Source organism: Hemicordylus capensis, chromosome 4 (genome assembly GCF_027244095.1).
Source record: "Hemicordylus capensis ecotype Gifberg chromosome 4, rHemCap1.1.pri, whole genome shotgun sequence".
NCBI classification, from domain to species: domain Eukaryota; kingdom Metazoa; phylum Chordata; class Lepidosauria; order Squamata; family Cordylidae; genus Hemicordylus; species Hemicordylus capensis.
Genome location: NC_069660.1, coordinates 41,183,152 through 41,206,483, shown reverse-complemented (window position 1 = coordinate 41,206,483; position 23,332 = coordinate 41,183,152). Strand labels below are relative to the sequence as shown.

The following is a 23,332-nucleotide window of genomic DNA, read 5'->3' as shown; positions in this document are numbered from 1 at the left end:
TGCAGAGGTTACTACTCACAGCAAATTGTGCAAGCCTGTTGGTAACATACACAGACATCTACCAGAGACTCAGCTGAAACCACTAAACTCAGTTTCTTTCTCTGACCTAAGCCACTTTGGAAAATAATGATTCCAGATGTGAAATGCTCAGTGCATTAACCTTTTTGCAAACATCCAGCCCTCTGTCACCTGCTTTTACCACAGAGGCAATCAGTAGAATTGCTGTAGTCATTGGTGTGGCTGGAACGAGACATATCAGGAAAGACGGTCTTCTACCATAAAAGTCTTTTTTACTGTATCAAATGGGCATTTAAAAAAAACAAATAGCAGGAAGCTTGATGGGATTTTAGTATTCACAACACTTGTTGCCAGAACATAGGGGTTAAAACCAGGGTAGGATAGTGCATGAGGTTCTACTCTTCATTTGGCTACCCTATTAACAGTACTGAAATTCTCCTGTCAGACTCCCAGGGGATGGGGTGGGCTACTAGCCTTTCTTGGACTCCAGAAGGACTGGGTTAGCACCAAAAAAAGGTCAGCCTCAGGAACAGCCAAGGGAGGAGGTTTGTTTGTCACCTGATTTCTCCTCCTGGCTTGCTACATTCAGTCAGCTCCGTCTCCTGGAGAACTCCCATCTCCCATACTCTAACCCTTATCATCAGCTGATTTGTCTTTAAATACCCCAGTGCAGAGCTGACAGGGCTTAAAGCCTACTTCCAGCCCTGTCCCCTTCCTGACCTTGCTTCCTATTTCCTGTCACACCCAACCTAACTGTCTCCCTGGAGCTGTTTCCTGCAGCTCTTCCTGCCTTACCCTCTCAACCCCACTGGGATCTGACCAGCCTGGACCCTTCTTATTCCTGCCACCCCCTGAAGAGAATGAAAGCCTCAGAGGAGGGATGCCATGCTCTTCTCCAGACTCCACAGGGCCACCCAAGCAACCAGGTAACATGGCATCCCAACATACTACATCAGTTATATGCTCTGCAAAGAGCTTTCCCCCCCACCCCATGTTCCTTAGCCATAAAATTTACTGCTGTGATTAGGGATATGCAGGAAACTGCACATCGGCCATGAGCATGGTGACGCTGATCAGGGTTGCAAACAGGAACAACACAGCCCAGTGCACCCACGGGAAAAGTGGCGGGGCAGAGGCTGACAGGAAGGCAGCACCTTCCCTGTCCCTTAAAGTGACTCCCCCTACACTTCAAACTGGTTTGGATACCGGCGGACTGAACCAGTTCAGCATTCCTGAAAGGAGGTGCCAAACAGGTTCCGTGCACATCCCTATCTGTGACCAGGGGATGCAACAGGTGCATTGACTAATTATTTATTATTTATTTATTTATTTGATTTGATTTGTATACCGCCCTTCCAAAATGGCTCAGGGCGGTTTACAATTAATCCAGGCTAACATGTATTATCTGCTTCCACAGAAAATATCTAGAAAGCCAGTACAAATAGGCCTTTGGATCATCCCTTTGTCATCTGAGCCATGGGTAGATAGAAGATCCATAACCCGCGAGTGCTTCTAACCTCTTATGGATTCTGCCCCCCTACACACACGCACACACACACACACACACACACACACAGATGGAAGCTATTCACGTGCAAAGGAAAAACTGGGCTAGGGAAGGCCAGCCCAGTTTTGTCTGCATATGTGTACTATCGGGATCGGGCCGACAGTACTCCCAGGGGCTCCCAGACAGCTTTGGGAGGGGAAGGGGGATCCCCATATACACTTGTGTGGTGCATTATGGGAGCTCTGGGGGGCGGAGCAATGCATCCCGGTACCCTAGCCATCCAAGCTACTGGCAGCACCTGGTAATCATCTAGGTGGGTGATCTGCCCACCAAAGAGGGAGCCTTTGATTGTCTGTGAGGAGGTAAGCTTTTTAAGGCTTCCTTTCTGCCAGTCCTCTTGCCCTTTCTCACTTCTCGTGAGAAAGGGCTCAAAGTGTATTTGGCTTCCATACAGTGCCCATTCCCCAGAAGAGGAAAAATAACCCAGCCACAGTAATTCCTGCTTTATTAACCTCCAGACTTGATTACTGTGACATGCCCTCCATGAGATTGCAACTTTAAAAGCACCTGGAAATTTCAGTTGTTCCAAAATGCCACTGCCAGACTTTTGATTAAGACTGGCTGGAACATATTTCTCTGAGCCTTCATGAACTTCATTGATTTCCTGTTTGTTCTTCTTTCATACGTTTTAAGTACTGCTCTAGAATCCTCTGCTAAATGAGCTTCATTAGGTATGGGGCAGAGCTTTATATTCTCCTGTAGCAGTGACGTAGTGGAATGATATTACCAAGGAAGCCATTGGTCCCATCTTCATATTCTTTTAGTAACTTTATTAATATAAGGGTTTTGTTTAATGGAGGCCTTATGGAAGGCTGGTGCCTGGAAGGCTTCACTTTTTGTTTGCCATTCTGTCTGCTCTAAGCTGTTCTTCAGACTGATTTAGTATTTTTACTTTCATGGACTGTGGATTGTTGTTTTTGTTTTAAGTTGTCATTATTCATATTTTAGATTATACTGTAAGCCGCTTTGGGTTGTTGCAATAAACCTGACCTGGGATGACTAAAAATAATTCAACTATAGTGAGAAGTAAAATTACTGGATATGGCCTTTAGGCCATAAGAGTAGAGATGCGAAGACCTGGGGGGAAACCTGGGGAAATGGTTCCCTCCCCCCATTTTTAATGGGAATTGTGGGGGGGGGGGCTGTTAAAAAAAATACCCCCCCTCCCGAATTTTCCTGGGTTTTCTCCAGGGCTTAAGATGTCTAAATAATGAACACCACAAGCAACACTTTCATATAGCAAAAATCATACCTAACACAGAGAAGATAGGAGATGAATTCCAGGATGCATAAAGACATTACATTTCAGTCATTCTGTCTGAAGATAGTCACCAAGTGGTAAGCAAGAGGCAATATCTGTTCATCAGTTACAGCACAAATCTCTCACTTCTATGGAAAGTGCATGTATTGTAGTAAACTACTCTCCAAATTCCATGATTGGCATTTGCCTTACATGCAACCCACAATGGCACCACCAATTATACATTCAGCACAACAGTCAGTCTGTATTACTAAGAACATAAGAACAGCCCTGCTGGATCAGGCCCAAGGCACATCTATTCCAGCATCCTGTTTCGCACAGTGGCCCACCAGATGCTGCTGGAAGCCACAGGCAGGAGTTGAGGGCATGCTCTCTCTCCTGCTGTTACTCCCCCGCAACTGGTACCCAGAGACACCCCGCCCCCGAGGCAGGAGGTGGCCTACTGCCCTCCAACTAGTAGCCATCAATAGACCTCTCCTCCATGAAGTTATCCAAACCCCTCTTAAAGCCATCTGGGTTGTTGGCTGTCACCACATCTTGTGGCAGAGAATTCCACAAGTTGATTATGCGTTGTGTGAAAAAGTATTTCCGTTTGTTGGTCCTAGATTTCCCGGCAATCAATTTCATGGGATGACCCCTGGTTCTAGAGTTATGGGAGAGAGAGAAGAATTTCTCTCTATCCACTTTCTCCTACTGAGTAGGATGCTCCCCACTAGATAACTGAGTCAGAGGCTCCTTCACATCTCAAGCTTCGTTACTCAGGTGGAAAAAAGCAGTCCTTCCCAATATCAGGTCAAGGCTTTGGTCAAGACCTGACTATCCTCAGACCCTTTTATCAAATAGCACCTCTGAAGAACCTAAAAGTATGTACCAGAACACGCTAACCTATACATTTGCCCTAGAGAAGAGGCATATGCTGCTTACTGACAATCCATTCCTCTTACCTCATAGAGTGTAATGATACCATTGGTCTCATTTGGTGGCTTCCACTGAACATAGATTTTCTCTTCAAAGGGACCTCCCTGAATGGATTCTAGGGGAACAGCTCCAGGAACTAGGGTGAAAATGAAAACATGTTTAATTACAATATCGCTCACACAATTCTCCTAAAATTTTACTCACAAGAATCACTGCATTCAGCACTGGAGAAAGGGATACCTGCTCAAATTCTCCTCTTGAAATAACAGGACATTCCAGTTCAGTTGCAATTCTGGTATGGAATATGCCCTATGGTTGCGCAGCACTGACCCCTAGCCTCCTGTGCCCATAACCACCACAGTGACTGAATGCCTCCCTCAGACAAGAGAGTTGTTTTGTCACCACTTCCTCTCTCTCATTCCGTAAGTAAACAGGAATTTTCCTCCAAAGGCAGAAAAACAACCCTGGAGGTGGTTACATAAATGGGGGGCACCTGAAGGAGGCAGCCACAGAACTCCATTGTTGCCTCTTCGAAATGCACCAAATTCCTTACAACACCAAGCTGAACTCCTCACAAGCCCTGGGGGCACTCAGATAGGAGGGAGACAACAGAAGTAGAAAGGAATCCAGTTTGCAAAGGGACCCCTCAAACCTGGATCTGACCCCTGATGTACTTGCATGGTCTGTGTAAAAATATGCTTTGTATATATGTACTGTTGTATACTTCCTGTTGAGAGACTAAGCAGCTTTCAATACCATTGGCCATGGTATCCTTTTGGATAGGCTGACCAAGTTGGGTGTGGGAGGCCCTGTTTGGAGGTGGTTCCACTTCTACCTTGAGGCCTGTTTCCCCCCCTATGCTGTTTAATATCTACATGAACTCGCTGGGAGAGGTCATCAGGAGATATGGCCTGAGGTGTCATCAATATACAGATGACACTCAGTTGTATCTCTCTTTTTCATCAAATGCAGATGAAGCGGTGACTGTCCTGAATCAGTGTTTGGATGCAGTAATGGACTGGATGAGGGTGAATAAGCTGAGATTCAATCCAGACAAGACAGAAGTACTGTTGGTTGGTGGTTCCTCTGCCTGGGTGAACGATGTTCAGCCTGTTCTAGATGGGGTTGCACTCCCCCTGAAGGACCAGGTTTGCAGTCTCAGGGTGTTCATCAATCCAGCGCTGTCACAAGAGGCTCAAGTAGCCTCTGTGGCTTGGAGTTCCTTTTATCAGCTTCGGCTGATACGCCAACTGCAACCTTACCTAAACAGAGATAGCTTGGCCACAGTTATTCATGCTCAGGTAATCTCTTGCTTAGATTTCCACAATGCATTGTATGTGGGGCTGCCTTTGAAAATGGTCTGGAAACTGCAGCTGGTACAAAATAGAGCTGCACAATTATTAACTGGGACTGAATGTTTTGATCATATCATGCCAGTGCTTCATCAGCTGCACTGGCTCCCAGTCCATTTCCGGGCCCTATTCAAAGTGCTGGTTTTAGCCTTCAAAGCCCTAAATGGATTGGAACCTGGTTACTTGAGAGGGCACCTTGCCCCATATGTCCCTCTATACCTTAAGATCTTCTTCAGAGGCCTTCCTCCAGGTGTCCCTGCCAAACGAAGTGAGGTGGGTGGCTACCAGGGAGAGGGCCTTTTCAGTGGTTATACCCTGTTTATGGAATAGCTTCCCCAGTGAGGTTCACCTGGCTTCATCACTTTGTTCTTTTAGATGCTAGGTAAAGACCTTTTTGTTTACCCAAGCCTTTTAAATTTGGGGTTTTAAATTCAGCTTTCCAGATTTGATCTGATTTTTAACTAATTTTAAAATGAGTTTTTTTTAATGCTGCTTTGTATTGTATTTTGTGTTTTGTTTTCACCTTTTTTTATCTGTTATGATTTAATGTGTTATGTGTTTTTGTAACCGTAATCAGGGTCCAATTCCCATGAATGCTCATTAGTAGAATATCAACATGGCATTCTTGCTTAAGTCCATTTGAAGCTACTTGTTCTTTTGGTCCCACTATAAACCTGTCTGCTATAGATCTCTGCAGTCAGATTATGTAAGTACATTTGTGGAGATAACACTCTACAATGCTACATTATTCATAACATTTTGGGAAATAAACGAGTTAATCTTTTTTGTACTTTGAAACATAAACTGAACTAAGGCTCTGTACTAGCTTCCTGATCCTGGAGTGCCTACCATCTTGGAAGCGGTGTTTTCCTCAAATGAATGCCACTGTAATAGTGAGTGGTGGGGTGAGTGAAAAGGCTGTGGCAGGACTTCTGGCCCCACTTTGGACATTCTACTTGTGTAGAGTGTCCTTTCATTAATGTATCCTTATATACTGGTTTCAGGAAATTTCCCAGCCATTGTAAGTTGTTAAAATGTTCTTTATCATACCATCCTCCTCAGTTTGGACCACCAGTTCCTCACTCTCCATCTTGCCCTCTGGGTTTGAAAGAGCCAGTCTCAGTCGGAGGGTCATGAAGGGTCGCAGTCCTCGCAAAGTGTAGTGTGATGATGTCTGAATTAGTTCCTCTGCTTCATATTTCTGCTGGTTGAACACATACTGGTAATGGACCGTCAGATTATAGCTGTGGCAACGGGTCACAACATAACCAAAGGGCTCCCACTGCAGTGTCAGCTGCCGAGATCGGATGTCTACAACCTCCACATTTTGAGGGCCATGCACTGGATCTGTGAAACAAATTGATGAAATTCAGATGAGTAGACATGCAAGAGGTGCATCCTTCCAGACTCTTCATGGATAAAGATTTCATAATATTATTGCACTCGAACAACCATTGCTTATAACTTGAAGCATTTCAAAGTACACAGATATTTTGATAACATGGGCAGATCAATTATGTAGAAGAGGTTTGAGGGAGTCACAGGATGATTAGAAGGTCTGCCTCACTGTCTTGCCACACCTGACGATGCACTGGTCAGGCAAAATCTTCACAGAAGAGTATACATGCACACTGGCTCTGTATGCATGATTTATACGCTTGAAAAATAGATGGTACAGATGTGGCTGAAGGCTATATATGTGGCCTCTCTATTCATACATCACATCCATGGAGGTTGGTATGGTGAGAGGGCACAGCTAGCAGATCCCAGGATTCACACATGACTGTCTGAATTGGGGAAGTAAAGTTAGTGGTTGGTGAAGCCAACCACATGCTACATTACCTCTGCTAACTGAGCAAAGAACACCTTTTAAAGTGGCAATTCTCTTATATTTAGCGGTGGGGGGAGCAATACCAATCCCAGCACAGCATCCCTCCAGTGATTGTTGCTGGTATCTGCCTTACCTTTCTTTTTAGATTGTGAGCTCTTTGAGGACAGGGGACCATCTTATTTAAGTATTATTTATTTTTCTAGGTAAAGTGCTTTGAGAACTTTGGTTGAAGAGTAGTATATAAATATCCATAGTAGTAGGAATACATTTAATCAATAGCATTTACATTGACATTTTTAAAAAGAAAAAGCACCCACTTAAGCGAAGACTTTAAAAAGTTCATATTATAAATTGGTATTAGTGATAGAGAGAGAGTGTGTATAAAACACAGCTTCCAGTTCTAATATACCTTTTCCAAAATGTTTCAGATATAATAACTGATATTTATGTCTGCTATCGGAATAAAAATGTATGATAATTACTTCCTCAGCCTAACTGTATTACAGTCACAGAGATGTGCAAGAGTACAAGCATCATGTATATAAACATTATTATTTGATGCCTTTCAATATTATGCAGATGTAAACCTCGAATTATAGTCACCAACTGCTCACTACATTAATGGATATGCATAATATAATGAATGATTCTATAGAAATTTCATTCATAATGTCTCAGTTAGAAGGTGCAACTAAAAAATATTGCTTGCTAATCCCATCCTCTCCTGCAATGAATTTGTAGAAACAGTCCTTTTAAAAAAACTACACAAACAAAATCAAGAGAACCAATAGTTTTTTGTCCTTAAAAGTCCAATGAAGTGTTATTTACTTACTTATTACATTTCTACCCCACTCTTCCTCCGAGGAGCTCAGACATAACATGGTTGCCCTCTCACCATAATAACATGGTTATTTTTATCTTCACAACAACCCTGTGAGGTAGGTTAGGCTGAGAGATACATGACTGGCCCAGAGTCACCCAGTAACTTTCATGGTTGAATAGGGATTCCAACTTGGGTCTTCCTGGTCCTAGTCCAACACTCTAACCACTATGCTGTGCTGGCTCTATGCTGTTAAAAGGACAGTCTAAAAAATGTTGGAGAATAAACAAGCACACCATTTGCTTTTGCTCATGAACAAGGAATGGATACTTTGAACAGCTGATGTACTGTTTCCAGCTGTAAAATAGATGACCATTATATTTACAAGAAGCCTAAACATAGTCATATTTATTTTAAAGCCTTATCTTAACAAATGAAAATTTGACCTGAGATTCTAATCAAGCAAAATAATGGTGCTCCCTTTAAAAGATGTGTGGTTGCTACTCCGCTTCACTGGCAGGGCAACCATCCCTACAAAAGTTTCATACAAGCAGGAATCAAAGCAGTTTGGAAGCAGCTCTTGAAAAGACAAGGAGTTTTACATGGAGTTTAGTGGGGAAGTGTGTGGGGAGGCACTTGAGAGGTCCACCTTTATCACAAAGGAGATACCTAGCATGAGAAGAAGGTGAGTACGACCACACTTGGTTTGGGGGGGGCGGGGGTTGGTCATTTTCCTGGAAGGCAGAGCTTAAAACCTTTAATTAGCAGACAACTGCAGCCAAGACCTAGCTTTCAAGTAAATATGCTCTATATATTCTAAACAGCGAATAAAACTGGTTTTGAAGGTAGAATGCCAGGAGGGGAGGGGGTGCACAGGGTATTGCATCCATGCCTATCTGCTTGAGGGGCAGAAGTTGTGGGTGTGCACTCGGCGCAAAAAACTCCTGGCTCTAGGGGAACATTTGTTCTCTCAGAGCCAAGGTGGCTGACCTGGAGAAGCTCAGAGAGACAGAGAGGTATGTGGATGAGACCCTCAAGGATGTGACAGAGGCATCCCACTTCCAGGCTGACAGCTCCTCCATGAAGAATGGAGGGCATAGGGAAGGAGGACATCAGCCTGAGGAAGAGGGCTCCCTTAGAAGGGACCCCTTCCTTGGGTGATGCGCCCATATCCTCTCACACAGAAGATACTCCTTCGGTGGTTGGGTGCATCCTAGTAGTGGGTCATACAATTGTTAGGGGTATAAAGAGATGAGTTTGTGACCCACGTGTAGACCACATGGTGACTTGCCTGTCTGGTGTGAAGGTTGCAGACATCACAGAGCATCTAGAGGGGCTGTTAGGCAGTGCTGGTGAGCTGTTGTGGTGCACATTGGCACCAACAATATTGGGAAATGTAGTTGGGAGGTCCTGCGAGCCAAATCTAGGCTGCTATGGAGTATATTGAAGCCCAGGATCCTCAGGGAAGCATTCTCTGAAGTGCTACCTGTTCCATGCACAGGGCCAGTGAGACAGATGGAGCTGAGGGGGTCGCACTGTGTGGTGGTGCTGGGAGGAGTAGTTTGGGTTTGTTAGGCACCGGGGTACATTTTGGGACAAGATGGGCCTGTACAAAAGGGATGGGCTCCACTTGAACCAAGATGGAACCAGACTGCTGGAGCTTTTAAAAAAAAAGATAGCAGATCACCTTTTAAAATGACACCTGGAGGATAGCCAACAATTGCTGGGCAGTATCAGGTTTGGCAAATGCCATCTCTTAAAGTTTGAGGGTGTAATTGCTTCAGATAAACCAAATGGGGACAGAGTAGATCAAGGTAAAGAGCAGACAGAAGGATGTGCTAGCTAGTCAAAGAGATCAAATGGCCGTATGAAAGATAGCACACACCAGGTAAGAGATTCAGTGTATAGGTGCTTATATACCAATTCCAGAAGCCTCTGAGCCAAGATGGGTGAGCTGGAGTGCTTGGTTGCTAATGCAAATATACATATAGTGGGTATAATGGAAACATGGGGGAACAGTGAGACTAATGGTGTGCACAAAACTGGTTTACCCTGTTTGGTTCAAATCTAAACTGAACTCGAATTGGACCAGGCATTCTCAGTTTTGCCACCCAAACTAGAACTCCAGCTCAGCTTGAATTTGAGCCTATTTGGGGTTCTAAAGTGTAAACAAACAAGCAAACAAACAAACTTACAGCCAGGTTTGGTTTCCTCTGGGCTGCCGCGGCAGGGGTCTCTGGAGGTTCTGGTTCAGAACCTTCCAGTGGAGGTTCTGCCCCGTTCTTCTATGGGCCAGTTCAACCCATTTTCGGGCCATTTTAGCACCCTCCATGGTTGTGGTGGCCATTTTGGAGGCTGGCCATGCAGATTGTTGGGGTGCATGTATAGCGGCCTCTAAAATGGCCACCACGACCACAAAGAGGGCTGAAATGACCTGAAAATGGGCCGAAACGGCCCATAGAAGACCAGGGGCAGGCCGGCAGGGGGCTACGTTAGCAACCCCAGAGGCCACCAAACCTGGAGAACCAGAGTCCTCATGAAAAATTATGGCTAGCAATACAAGAACTGAAAGGAAATGTATTACTAGGGACCTCCTATCACCCTCTAGATCAAAAAGCTGAGAATGACCTGGAATTGGAAAAGCAAATCAGAGAGGTGTCGAAGAGAGATAGAGCTGTAATAATGAGTGACTTCAATTACCCTCATATAGGCTGGGCAAATTCATGGTGGGTATTGACAGAGGCCAAATTTCTAGACATGCTAAATGACTGTGCCTTAGAACATTAGTCGTGGAAACAACCAGAGAGAAGGTGACCTTGGACTTAATCCTGAGTGGTGCCCAGGACCTGACCATAGTGTGATCCAATTCAGCTTATATGCTAATGCAGCACTGCCAAGGAAGTCCAACACAGATGCGTTTGACTTCAGAAGAGGAGCTTCTCAAAAATGAGGGAACTGCTAAAAAGTAAGCTGAAAGGGAAAGTCAAGAGGGTTATATCACTCCGGAAAGCATGGAACTTCTTTAAAATCACAATAATAGAAGCATAGTTGGCATGTATACCAAGAAGGAGGAAAGGTTCCACAAAGTTCAGGAGGACACTAGAGTGGCTAACAAGTAGAGTCAGGGACACTATAAAAGGGAAGAAGTTCCTTCAGAAAATCAATGTCCTGCCCAAATGAGGACAGAAAGGGACATAAACTCTGACAGAAGAAATGCAAAGAGACAATAAGGGATGCAAAAAGAATGTTTGAGTTGCATATAGCTAGAAGTGTCAACGGGAACAACAACAAAATTGTTCTGATAGAGAATCAGAAGTAGAAAACCTGCCAGGGAGGCAGTTGAACCATTAGATGATGAGGGTATGAAAGGGATTATTAAGGAGGATAAGGAGATTGAGAGGACTGAGAAAAGCCAAATGAGTTTTCTGCATCTTTCTTCACAGTAGAGGATACTGATCATACACCCAGTCCGGAAATGAACTTCTCAGGCTTGGAGGCTGAAGAAATGTCATGAGAGAGAATATTCTAAACTGTCTTGAAAAAATAAAAACTAAGCAATCATCAGGGCCAGATGTACTGAAGAGTACTCCCAAGAGTACTGAAGAAACTCAAATGTGGAATTGCTGATCTCATAGCAAAAATGTGCAACTTTTCCCTTCAGTCAGGCTCTACACCAGAGGACTGGAAAGTAGCTAAGGTAACTCCTATTTTCAAAAAGGGATGGGAAGGCGGGGGCAGGCTGGGAAACAGCAAGCTAGTTAGCTTAACTTCAGTGCCACATAAATGGATTGAAAATATACCAGTATGGCTTCTGCAAGGGCAAGTCATGCCTCACTAAATTGTTGGAGTTTTTTGAGAGTATCAACAAGGTTTTGACCAAGTTTGCCACCAAAGGTTCTAGAATAAACTTAGCAGATAAGGGGACAGGTTCATGTGAGGATTGGTAACTGTTTGAAAGACAGGAAGCAGAGGGGTGGAATAAATGGACAGTTTTGTGAATGGAGGGAAGTAAGAAGTTGGGTCCCCAGGGATCTGCATTGGGACCAGTGATCTTTAACTTATTCATACATGATCTAGAAGTTGAGGTAAGCAGCGAAGTGGCCAAATTTGCAAATGATACTAAACTATTTAGGGTAGTGAAATCCAAAACAGATTGTGAGGAGCTCCAAAAGGATCTTTCCAAACTCGGTGACAGGAGTATGCATGGAACCGGCTAGCCTGGTTCAGTTTGAGTGCGAACGGCACTCGAACCTGACTGGGCCAGTTCGGTTCGGCCCCCCGATCGACTCCCCCCACACCGGTCTGGTTCAGTCTGGGGGGGTTCGCAATTATCTTTTTTAAATAGTACCTTCTAACCCCTTTGGGGGGCTTCCTAATGGCTGTGGAGGAGTGGGTCCGCAAAGGTTTCCCCTCCCCCTGCTGGCTTCATTTATCTCTGCCGTGGCCCATAAAATAATCCTTTTCCTTCAGGCCTCTATTATTCGGTGTGGTGGCCATTTTGCCTGCCGCAGCGCATACTCAAATGGCCTTTGCGAGGCCTGGCACGGCGGTGCTACAGCATCTGGGGCTTTTTAGTTTGGAAAAGATGTGGCTATGGGGAGACATGCTAGATGTGTATAAAATTATTCATTGAATAGAGAGAGTAGTCAGAGAGAAAATTTTATCCCTCTCTCACAACAGTAAAACCAGGGATGATTCCATGAAACTGATGGCCAAGCAGTTTAGGACTGAGAAAAGAAAGTACTTTTTCACACAGCACATAATTAATCTATGGAATTCTCTCCCATAGGATGAGATCATGCCCACTAGCTTAGATGGTTTTAAAAGAGGCTTGGACAAATTAATGGAGAACAGGTCTATCAATGACTACTAGTTTAGTGGCTAAAGGCCACCCCTATCCTCAGAGGCAAGATGCCTCTGAATACCAATTGCAGGGGAGCAACAGCAGGAGAGAGGGCATGCCCTCACCTCTTGCCTGTGGGCTTCTCAGAGGCATCTGGTGGGCCACTGTGCGAAACAGGATGCTGGACTAGATGGGCTTTGGACCTGATCCAGCAGGGCTATTCTAATGTTGTTTTGAATGTTAACAGCTGCAGCTGTTCCAAGCATAGAGATTCTTGGGAAAAGCCACACCTGTGATGTTATATCTTCCAGTCAGGCAGCTTTTAAAGGCAAAGGAGACCTATCCAGATTATCCTGGTGAGAAAACTGGACCTGGGATATTAGTAAGTTTATTGCTTTTGGCATGACTCAGGTTTGCTGGCTCGTTGGGTCTGCTAGAAATATTTCTTCTAACAGAAATATTTCTATTAGCAATATTTCTAATATATTTCTTTAATTTCTTCTAACAAATGGGGTAGGATTCTTCCTCAGCTTTTCCAATCTGCAGACACATCTCAATTCCTCTAAAACAACAGCTGTGCATAGAGGAAGGGAAGACATACTGGAGTCCATCCATCCCAAAACTAAAGCATGATGAGAGGAAGGGGACACCATATGTGGCTTGGAGGTCTAGCGAGCTCTGACTTAGGCATTAAAGCCATTACCATAAGGGGAAAAGTGCAGTTCATTTGTAGATCATGTTTTGGATGTGTGTGGAAACATATTTCCTTACATCCATAAGAGATGGTCAGACACTGTAAGATTTGCGAAAGCCAAAAAGAAGCAGTGTTAGAACAGATCAAGCAACACTCTGAGCTGGGTCTCGCGATCAGTGAGACCCGGCTTAGTACGGTGAGCGGGGAGAGCGGGCTAAGCATACTGGGTATACTGGGGAGACCCCTAGAGCCGGGAGGTGGGTTTTCACTTCTCCTGCGGGGGTCTAATCACAAGTAGCCGGAGCCACGCCATGACTACTCACGATCAGATAGCCCAGGTTTGCGGAGTGCTCGCTCCGCAAACCTGGGCTAAGGGGAGGGGTACTTGAGCGGGTTGCCTGCTCTAGAACCACCAGGCTCGCTGCCGAGCCCAGTGGTTCTCACGATCAGCAAAAATTGGGCTAGGCTCTCCTAGCCTGATTTTTGCTGATCATGAGAATAGCCCTTCTGAGTTGTTTGTCCAAACCTTCAGGGTGGGAGAGAGAGAGAAAACTAGTGCACACTTGACCAGGAATGAATAGGATTTGTAGTTTGAGGCAGAGAGAGGTGTGTCACCCTGTGACATGATCACTCATGAACTACAATTTTTTAGGAGGATTAATCCAGGGTGTGACAGGCTGATGGCCATCAAGGGGGAAAGACAAGCACCATAATAATCAAGTAAATTGAAGTGACAGCTCAGTACTATGGTGGGAGACAGTGTTACTGATATGATGAGGCCCAGAACATATGTGAGTAAATGAGTTAGCTTCAGATTTCCTGTGAGCACAGAAGAATTGATACTAGATCCCAAAGACAATGAGTGGAATGCCACTCATGTAGACACACATACATGTTATACCACCATTTCTGGCTTTAAATAAAAGCTCAAACAAAAGGATGTAGAAGAAGCTAACAGATATCAACCAATCCTCTATTTGTTCAAAGCAGAAAAGGTCTTTAATGGAGAAATGGAGACCTATGTGGGAAATTCGTAGCCTCAAATGGCCTGAGATTAACCTTTGTGAGCAGTTCATCTGAGAAAGAGAGAGAGAGAGAGGCTGGAGAAATACAGCCATTTAGTGGGTGTCTGTCATCTATCTATCTATCTATCTATCTATCTATCTATCTATCTATCTATCTATCCATCTATTTATCTATCTATTCAAATTCTATATTGCCCTTCCGAAAATGGCTCAGGGCAGTTCACACAGAGAAATAAAAAATAAATAAGATAAACAAAGTGGATCCCTGTTCCCAAAGGGCTCACAATCTAAAAAGAAACATAAGATAGACACCAGCAACAGTCACTGGAAGTACTGTGCTCAGAGGCATATCTAGGGAAAATAGCGCCTAGGGCAAGCACTGAAATTGCATCCCCTGTCCAAACATTTGACACTCATCTTTCAGATAACTTCACCATAATAGCAGCTGAAAAATACCAGTCAAGCTCGTTAATCTTTTAATCTTTCAAAAATTATTTAGCAGTGGACGTAGCCAGACCAAAAAATGCTGGAAAACTACAAATTTCAGTATGCTGGGGCTCATGAAATACCCAAATACTATGTGGAGGTGTACTTGGAAAACTAAACAGACGTGCCTGTCTAATTCTCTACTATGCATTGTAGCATCACTATTACATAAGTTTTAAAAATAAATGGAGAATTTAATTATTTTCAGAGTATCTGGGAAAAGTCAAAGGATATGCAGAGTATACTGTGTCACTGCTTGGAATATATTCTAGTATTTCAGAAAGACAGTTAAAATGAGAGAAAGAGAGCAAGAAACACCCACTAACACCCATTAGGGCTTAATACTAAGGATTTCACACTGATTCAAAGACAAACTCACCATTAATAGCCATACTATTAAGATATCACATTTATCACAAGAAGCAAAATAAGAGCAAATGAATACAATCCTAGCTCATAAGCTTCAGCTTACAACAAGCCCTGATTCTCTGTACATAGTGCCAATTTGAATATGTTTACAGTGGGGGGCTTCCTAAAGGCCGTGAGGGGGTCTGCAAAGGTTCCCCCTCCCCCCACTGGCCTCTAGGGCCTCACAGGGACCATATGAGCATGTGCGGTGGCCATTTTTTAAAATAACTTTTTTAAAAAAATGGCTACTGAAAACAAGATGGCCGCTGCAAATGCTCAAATGGCCTCTGCGAGTCCTGGCATGGCCTAGCGCCTCACAGAGGCCATTTGAGCATGCACGGTGGCCATTTTGTTTTTGGTGGCCATTTCTATTTTTTTTTATAATTTTCAAAAATGGCGCCCCCCTTCAAGTGGCGCCCAGGGCACGTGCCCTGCCTGCCCTACCCTAGATACGCCCCTGACTGTGCTGGGGGTGGATAGGGCTAGTTACTTTCCCCCTGCCAAATAAAGAGAATTACTACATTAAAAGGTGCCTCTTTGCCAAGTTAGCAGGGGTATTTAAAATATTTCTATATCCCCCTCCAGTACAATTCTGCTTGGGGCAGCTCACAAGAATGATAAAATGTGTAAGAAAGAAACAGGATTCAATTGAGGGATTACCTAGGTCACGTCTAAGACTGAAATCCTGTGCATACTTGCTGGGGAGTAAGCTGCAATTAACTCAGCAGCAGCACTTCTGAGTAAAATTGCACAGGATTCGATAGTTAATCTCTCAGAACTCTTCCAGATAGTGATTTATTCCACCTTCAATGCAAATTCTGAAGGGAAATGTAACAAGTCATCCACATGATGTTCAAGTACATCATGTACATTTTTAGTGCCATCTGCTGAAAACCCATGAAAAGGCCATATCTTTTTCAAATTAGAGTAAAAGCAATATTGAAAAGACAGTGGCTAACATCCAGAGCAACTGAGTGCAGATGTACCAGGAAGATGCATCCACACTGTGGAGAGCTTCCCCACTATTACTCTGCTTGCTACTCTGCTTGCTGTGTCATAGGTGACATAGGGCACTTTTGGAACCAGATCAGAGGATCAACATTTAGCCCCCCCGCCCCCAACCCGATGCTGTGTAGCTAGGAAAAGGTCTCCGCATCACAGACACATCTCCCTGCTCAAAGCTGTGAGCCACTGTTTTTCATGGATTGTCAATAGCATACTATGAACTTATACTTGAACATCATGTGGATGACTCATTACATCTACTTAAATTTGCTCTGAAGTTGAAATAAATAACCACCTGGAAGAGCCCTTAGTGCCTATGATACTCTAATTCACAAATGGGGCCACAATTAGTCTCCATATACTTGCAAAACAAGAGAAAGCGTCTAGGTCTGAGAGTGTAACTTGAAGATAGGTCTGAGCTTCAACAGCTCATGTTTTAGAAATCAGGCACCTGCTGTGAATCATCCATCACTGTCATGTTTTGTGCAGACTCCCAATCCTCTAGACTAGGCCCAGGGAATTAAGAAACCTGTTATGTTTGAAATAAGGCTCAACATTTCTTCAAAGTTCTATTCTAAGAATCTGCCCAAATGTAACTAAACAATATTAAATCCACATGCTTCAGTTAAACTAGTGCAGTTTTCTCATGCAGAGGCTGATAGCTTTTCCAACCCCATGATTCCTGTAATACTGCAGGAAGCACAACCAAATAAGCATGTAAAGCAATTAATCAGAGAGAGATTCTTAGCATGAAAATTCTGGAAATAAAAGAAAAAGATGAGAACAAAGATCAATCTTTTTTTCCTATTTGACATTAGAAATTGCTCCCCATCCCATCCTTTTATTTATCACAGATGCTTAGCCAACAGGGGTTTACAGAATGTCTTGACATCTGACTAACAGCGGCAATTAAAAGTATGTTTTTCTGTACAGGAGCAACCTCTTGAAGTACAAAAGTAGACCCAGGATTTTCAGGGAGTATCAAGGAAAGTGACAAAAGTGTCACATGATACAAACACCTATCTCCCCATTCTATCCCACTCTGGCTCGGTATGCATGTTCAGGATAGCAGCTAAAACCACTGTTCCCCTGAACAGAAGACAACCACTGTTGCCTTAAGATGTCCAGTTAAGAAAGGGCTGTCCTTCACAACTCATCTTCCAAGTCCACTAGTTATGCACAGCAACCCACAAGGTGATCCTGTTTCTTGCCCTCTCTCTGGGGTTGAAATAAAGAGTATCATTGGTCTCTACTAGTTATTAAGGATGTGAAAACTGTTTCGAGCTCGAAACATTTTGAGTGTTTCAAGCTCAAAACAGAACGCCATTAAAATAAAGGGCCTTTTTCAAGTTAAACAACCAATGTGATTTTGGAGGCCTGTCCCCCACTTGCTGGTTGGATTTCTTGCACTGGCTTCCAATTGGCTTGCAATCTCCTTGTTTCTTGGTTGGCTTGTTATCATACAAATCAGGTGTTGTCATGGGCAACTGTGCCCCCATCATCTGGGGGAAGGCAGGAGGGAAGGGGAGGCCAAAGGAGGGAGTTTCAAAATGTATTTAAGGGGACTTTGGGAGGCAGAGAGACCTTAGTGAGGATTGGGTCCAATTGTTGGACAAGCGGTCTGCTTGCCCAGAGCCTCATCTCATCATTCAGGCCACTGCTGAGATGATAATTTGGACAACCAGCCATTCCAGGTGCTGGGGAATACCAGCTTCTCCTAGCTACTCCTACTGCTTGCCCCCAAATATAAAATATAAAAAGGTGGATGGTGCCCTCCACGTACTAGGCATGCAAGGAGGCCGTGTTGTGGATGCTGTGTGGAGCAGCACCTGTCACCAGCATCACTTGATTACAGATCTATGGACCAGCCTCAGTGAGCTTTATGCTGCTTTCCTGTCCCTCATGGTGCACTAGTGGGGGCAGGAGAGCGAGGGGACATCTGCTGCTGCTGGTGTGGCCAGCCCCTCTCATGCAGCAAAACACAGGTGGAGTGGCTGGTCTTTCTGAAGGCCAACCTCCCTGTGCTGGGCTAACCAGCGCTGGCCATGGAGGGTGAGTGACTCATGGCCACCCCCACCCACTGCAACACCACTGGCAGTTCCAAACCCAAACCAGATGTGTTACAGCCTGCCCGTTAGTGCTGCTGACATATGCAGATACGCACACATGCCACTGCCATGGACCATGATGAGATGGACTGGTGCCCGGATCCATGTGTTCCTGTCAGCTGGGGCTCAGCACCAATCTGAGACCATGGTGTTAAGCAGATGCAGGCAGGCAGTAGTATTGTGGGATATACACTGGTCGCGGAACATTAATGCACCAGCATTGTCTACCACAGATCCCTTGCATGCTAATGCTGCATGTGCAGGCCCCAGAAAACTAGTGTATATGTAATGCCAAGCAGGTGAAATCCCACATGGGCAATTCCTTTTTAGCTCAGCATTCATCATGGACTGCATTCATCATGGACACATGGCTGCTTTCAAAAATGACAGCCACACATCTACCTTATCTGATGTCACATGGTTCCACATTTTCCCAGAGCCTGCTACTGTCATGGAGTTGGGCAGACACAGATCATGATATTAGGCATATTCATCTCTCCTTTTAGCAGTATAATACATTGATTAATGAGATCAAAGGTGGAAAATAGCTATTTTGTATTTCATGTTCATTTCTTTTTCTTCTGTACTGTCTGTGCCGACACAACTTGCAGCTGAGAAATAGAGTTTAATCAGTGGGTATCTACACCATTAATAAACTGTGCTGTGCGTGCCATCCACAGGGTCACAAAAGATGGGCATTGGGGGGGCTCAGAGCAATATGGACATCTTCCACTCAGTTCCTGTCATTAGTGACAGGAACAATTTCTTGCAATTAGGCTCCTGCAGCAGGTAGTTAACCTGAAGGGCAAAGCCTGATTGTCTCAATTTAGCTCTGTTGCTCAGCTGAAGCCTCTCATTCAGAGTGTAGAGCTTTGCAACAAGCTTTGTCTTCCCTCCCCCTCTGCTTGCCTGGCGGTGGGAGACAAAGCAGATAGCTGTTATTAACAGAGCCTAAATCAAAATTCCCAATCCCACAGCTTGCTATAAGCCAGCAATCACGGAAGGGAAATAAAATAATCTTCATCAGTCAAAAGGAGTGACAGAAAATGGGCCACCTTTAACAGTAGCAGAATAATGAGAGTGTTTTCCTTGAGAGAATTTGAGGTCCTGGGTGTAAAGAGAAATCTGGACCTTCAAACAAAAGACAGTGTTATTTTCTATGGAATGTGTGCATACAACATAAAGAATAGGAATGTGCACGGAACCAGAAAAGCCGGTTTGGCTCGAATCCAAACCGGATTGAAGCTGACCTGACCTGGTTCCATGCAAATTTGAACTGAACTGGTTTGAAAAGCTTGAAGGCCTACTGGTAAAAGGGAATCCGGTTAGAAAGGTACTTCTAAGGGACATTTTTACTTCCCTGCTCTACTTTTACAGAAACTCCCCCGCCCCCTCTCCTTTACTGATAAAGGGGTATCTGAGCTGGCTCGGGTCAAACTGGGTCAATTTCAGTTTGATCTTAGACCAAACAGGGCCCGATTTGGTTTGACCTGAATCCTTCAAGCTGAGCTGGCTCGCACAGCCCTAATAAAGAAGCCTGAATTAAGGCACACATTGATTTTTCCTGTCCTTTGTTGTTATATAGTGACTTCCATGTAAAGTAAAGTAAAGTAAAGTGTGCCATCGAGTCGGTGTTGACTCTTGGCGACCCCAGAGCCCTTTGGTTGTCTTTGGTAGAATACAGGAGGGGTTTACCATTGCCATCTCCCGCACAGTATGATATGATACCTTTCAGCATTTTCCTATATTGCTGCTGCCCCATAGTCTGGGAAACATACCAGCGGGGATTCAAACCAGCACCCTCTGGCATTTCCCCACTGCACCATTTGGTGGCTCATGACTTCCATGTACAAGGTGCTTTAAAAAAATTAAATGACAACCCCCTGTAGTGCTAAATGACATTAATGAAAAGAATTAAATGACAGCCCCCTGTAGTACTAATGGACATAAAGGAAACAAGTAGGAAGGGGAGGGAAATTGAGGAATGGGAAAGAGGAGAAGTTGGTGCAAGTATTTCAGTTACACATATTTAAGCTTATTTAGAGTAGGGAATGCAGACTACAGCATTGTGCCAAAGATTTCACTGAAAAATAGGTTTTCAGAATGGATTTGAAAATAGTAACAGAGGAGGCATCACACATGTCTGAAGCACAAATGTCCGCAAGAGCAGCGACTTGAGAGAAGAGGAGACCTCCAAATGGTTGAGGGTGGTGGAACTGAAGGACCAAAGGTCATGGGCAGAAATGTAATGGGATACAAGATCAATTTCTCTGTGTATGTCCTGCCACATTGTTATGTTCACTTCATCCATCTCATTCGTGCTAACTGCTTTCTTTCTAAATGATAGTGTAAATAAATGTTTGAGACTTTGCAACTATCCCCCAAGGATACCCACAGTGCATCTAAAGGGATGTTGCGATAATTCAGTGTATATGCAATGCCTTTGCAATATACCCTGGATATATTCCCTTGATTTAACACAGGAAAAGAAGTGTGATCTTAGCCCTGCAGAATCCAATGGTTCAAAAATCACATTAGAAAAGGAAGTAACATATGATTTGTAATTGCTTATATTGTCTTACAATGCCTATGAATGCCTCTCTCCCCTACCCAAAAATTCTACTTTCACTTCTTCATAGGTCACTGCAGCAACAAGTCAAGACAGAACAGACTAATGTTGTGCATTCAATCTTTGTATCATCCTAGTATTGATAGCTGTGGTGCCCTATTGTAGAGATGCAGCACAGTGAGTTGGCACAACTCCAGCAACAATCACCATCAACCATCATGCAAAGCAGTTTTGTAATACTACAGGGCTGGCATTTTGGCTGCCCCAAACTCTTTACGTTGGTGCAAACATAAAAGGCATTATAGCAGATCTTTTTCTCTGCATAAAATACTGTGGGCTGATTATAGCAGCACACAACTCAGTGTGCTGTTGCAAACACATAGAATCGGCACATAAGACTCTGTAGTACCAAAATTCATGGCAACCTCATTCTTAGAACTGGACTCAAAAAAGTGAAGAATATCTTTGATTAAAATCAGTGTTTTTCTTTCTTGTCCAAATAGTCAGTATGCCATGCTATGCAAACATTTCCAATTTTATATTAAACACAATCCTAGAAGATTCCAACAAGAGTACAGAATGTGGACAACCATTAATTAAGTGGTAACTTTCCACTATGTGGATATAACCAGCCACTTAACCAGCCAGTCATCAGTAATGTCTTGCTAAAAGATAGATGGAAATCTTATCATGCTCCTGCACTGGTTAGAAAATCCAAGGCATAGGAGAGGTAGTAACAGTCTTCTGACCATCTGGCAAGACAAGACAGATGGCAACTTGAGACTTTCTATCTATCTATCTATCTATCTATCTATCTATCTATCTATCTATCTATCTATCAAATTTGTACACCACCCCAAACTTTCATCTCTGGGTGGTTAACAATAACATAAAACAAGTTAAAAATATATACAAAACTAAGAACAATTTAACAATTTAAAAATAAACCAGAAATTAAAACCTAAAAATTTAGGAAGATGAGAAAGCTTGGGCGAAAAGATGGGTTTTCAAGTGTTTTTTTGAAAATTTCCAGAGATAGGGAGGATTGTATCTCAGCAGGGAGTGCATTCCACAATCTTGGGGCAGTGACTGAGAAGGCCCGTCTCTGTGTAGCCACCAAATGAGTTGGCGGTAACTGGAGACGGACCTCCTCAGATGACCTCAATGGGCGGTGGGGCTCGTAGTGAAGAAGATGCTCTCTTAAATACCCAGGGCCTAAGCTGTTTAGGGCTTTATAAGTTATAACTAGCACATTGTATTTTGTCCGGAAACCTACTGGCAGCCAGTCTAGCCACTAAAGGAGTAACTTGGTCTCTTCAAGATGACCGAGAGACCAACCCAGCAGCCGCATTCTGAAACATCTGAAGTTTCCAGACTATGTGCAAAGGCAGCCCCACATAGAGCACATTACAGAAGTCAAGTCTAGAAGTTACCAGCCGATGTACCACTATTTTGAGGTCATTGATCTCGAGAAACGGGCGCAGCTGGCATATCAGCCGGAGCTGATAGAAAGCACCCCTGGCCACTGCCTCAACCTGAGAAACCAGGGAGAGGTGTGGATCCAGAAGTACTTCCAGACTGCGAACATGTTCCATTTGGGGAAGTGAGACCTCGTCTAGAACAGGTAGATCAAAATAGTCTCTAGAGTTCTGACCCCGCATAATAAGTACCTCCACCTTATCTGGATTCAGCTTCAGTTTATTCTCCCTCAGATCTCGAAGAGCAACCATCTCCAATTGACATCATCTGGAATCTATCCAAGAGGTAGGAGCGGAATCACTGTAAAACAGTGCCTCCCACTCTCAACACCCTCAGACGTTCCAGAAGAATGCTATGGTTGTTAGTATCGAAAGCCACCGAGAGATCTAAAAGGACCAACAGAGTCACACTTCCTCTGTCAATTCCCAATTGGAGATCATTCATCAGGCCGACCAAGGCAGTCTCCACCCCATAGCCTGCCTGAAAACGAGTTTGAAGTGGGTCTAGATATGACAGCCAGCATGGTGTAGTGGTTAGAGTGCTGGACTAGGACCGAGGAGACCCGAGTTCAAATCCCCATTCAGCCATGATACTAGCTGGGTGACTCTGGGCCAGTCACTTCTCTCTCAGCCTAGCCTACTTCACAGGGTTGTTGTGAAAGAGAAACTTAAGTATGTAGTACACTGCTCTGGGCTCCTTGGAGGAAGAGCGGGATATAAATGTAATAATAATAGATAATCAGTTTCCTCCAAGACCACCAGGAGCTGAGAGCTGAGACCACCCTGGAGCTGAGAACTGAGACCACCTTCTCAATTACCTTACCCAGCCATGGGAGGTTGGAAACAGAACTTTAATTGCTCAGCTCTGAGGGATCTAATGCAGGCTTATTTAGAAGAGGTCTAATGATTGCCTCCTCAAGACAAGGAGGCATCCTGCCCTCCCTCAGAG

The 23,332-nt window shown here is 44.0% G+C and overlaps 1 protein-coding gene across 19 annotated transcripts in view; it reads right to left on the bottom strand.

Annotated features, from left to right (window-relative positions):
* PTPRT (protein tyrosine phosphatase receptor type T) overlaps positions 1-23,332 on the bottom strand; it is a 938,880-nt gene that overhangs the window by 294,239 nt on the left and 621,309 nt on the right. For all 19 annotated transcript variants that reach the window (XM_053243888.1, XM_053243897.1, XM_053243900.1 and 16 more), the window contains 2 exons: positions 6,167-6,463; positions 3,791-3,900 (listed from right to left, as the gene is read on the bottom strand). In XM_053243888.1, the coding sequence (XP_053099863.1) occupies positions 3,791-3,900; positions 6,167-6,463 (407 nt within the window). The remainder of the gene's footprint in view (positions 1-3,790; positions 3,901-6,166; positions 6,464-23,332) is intronic.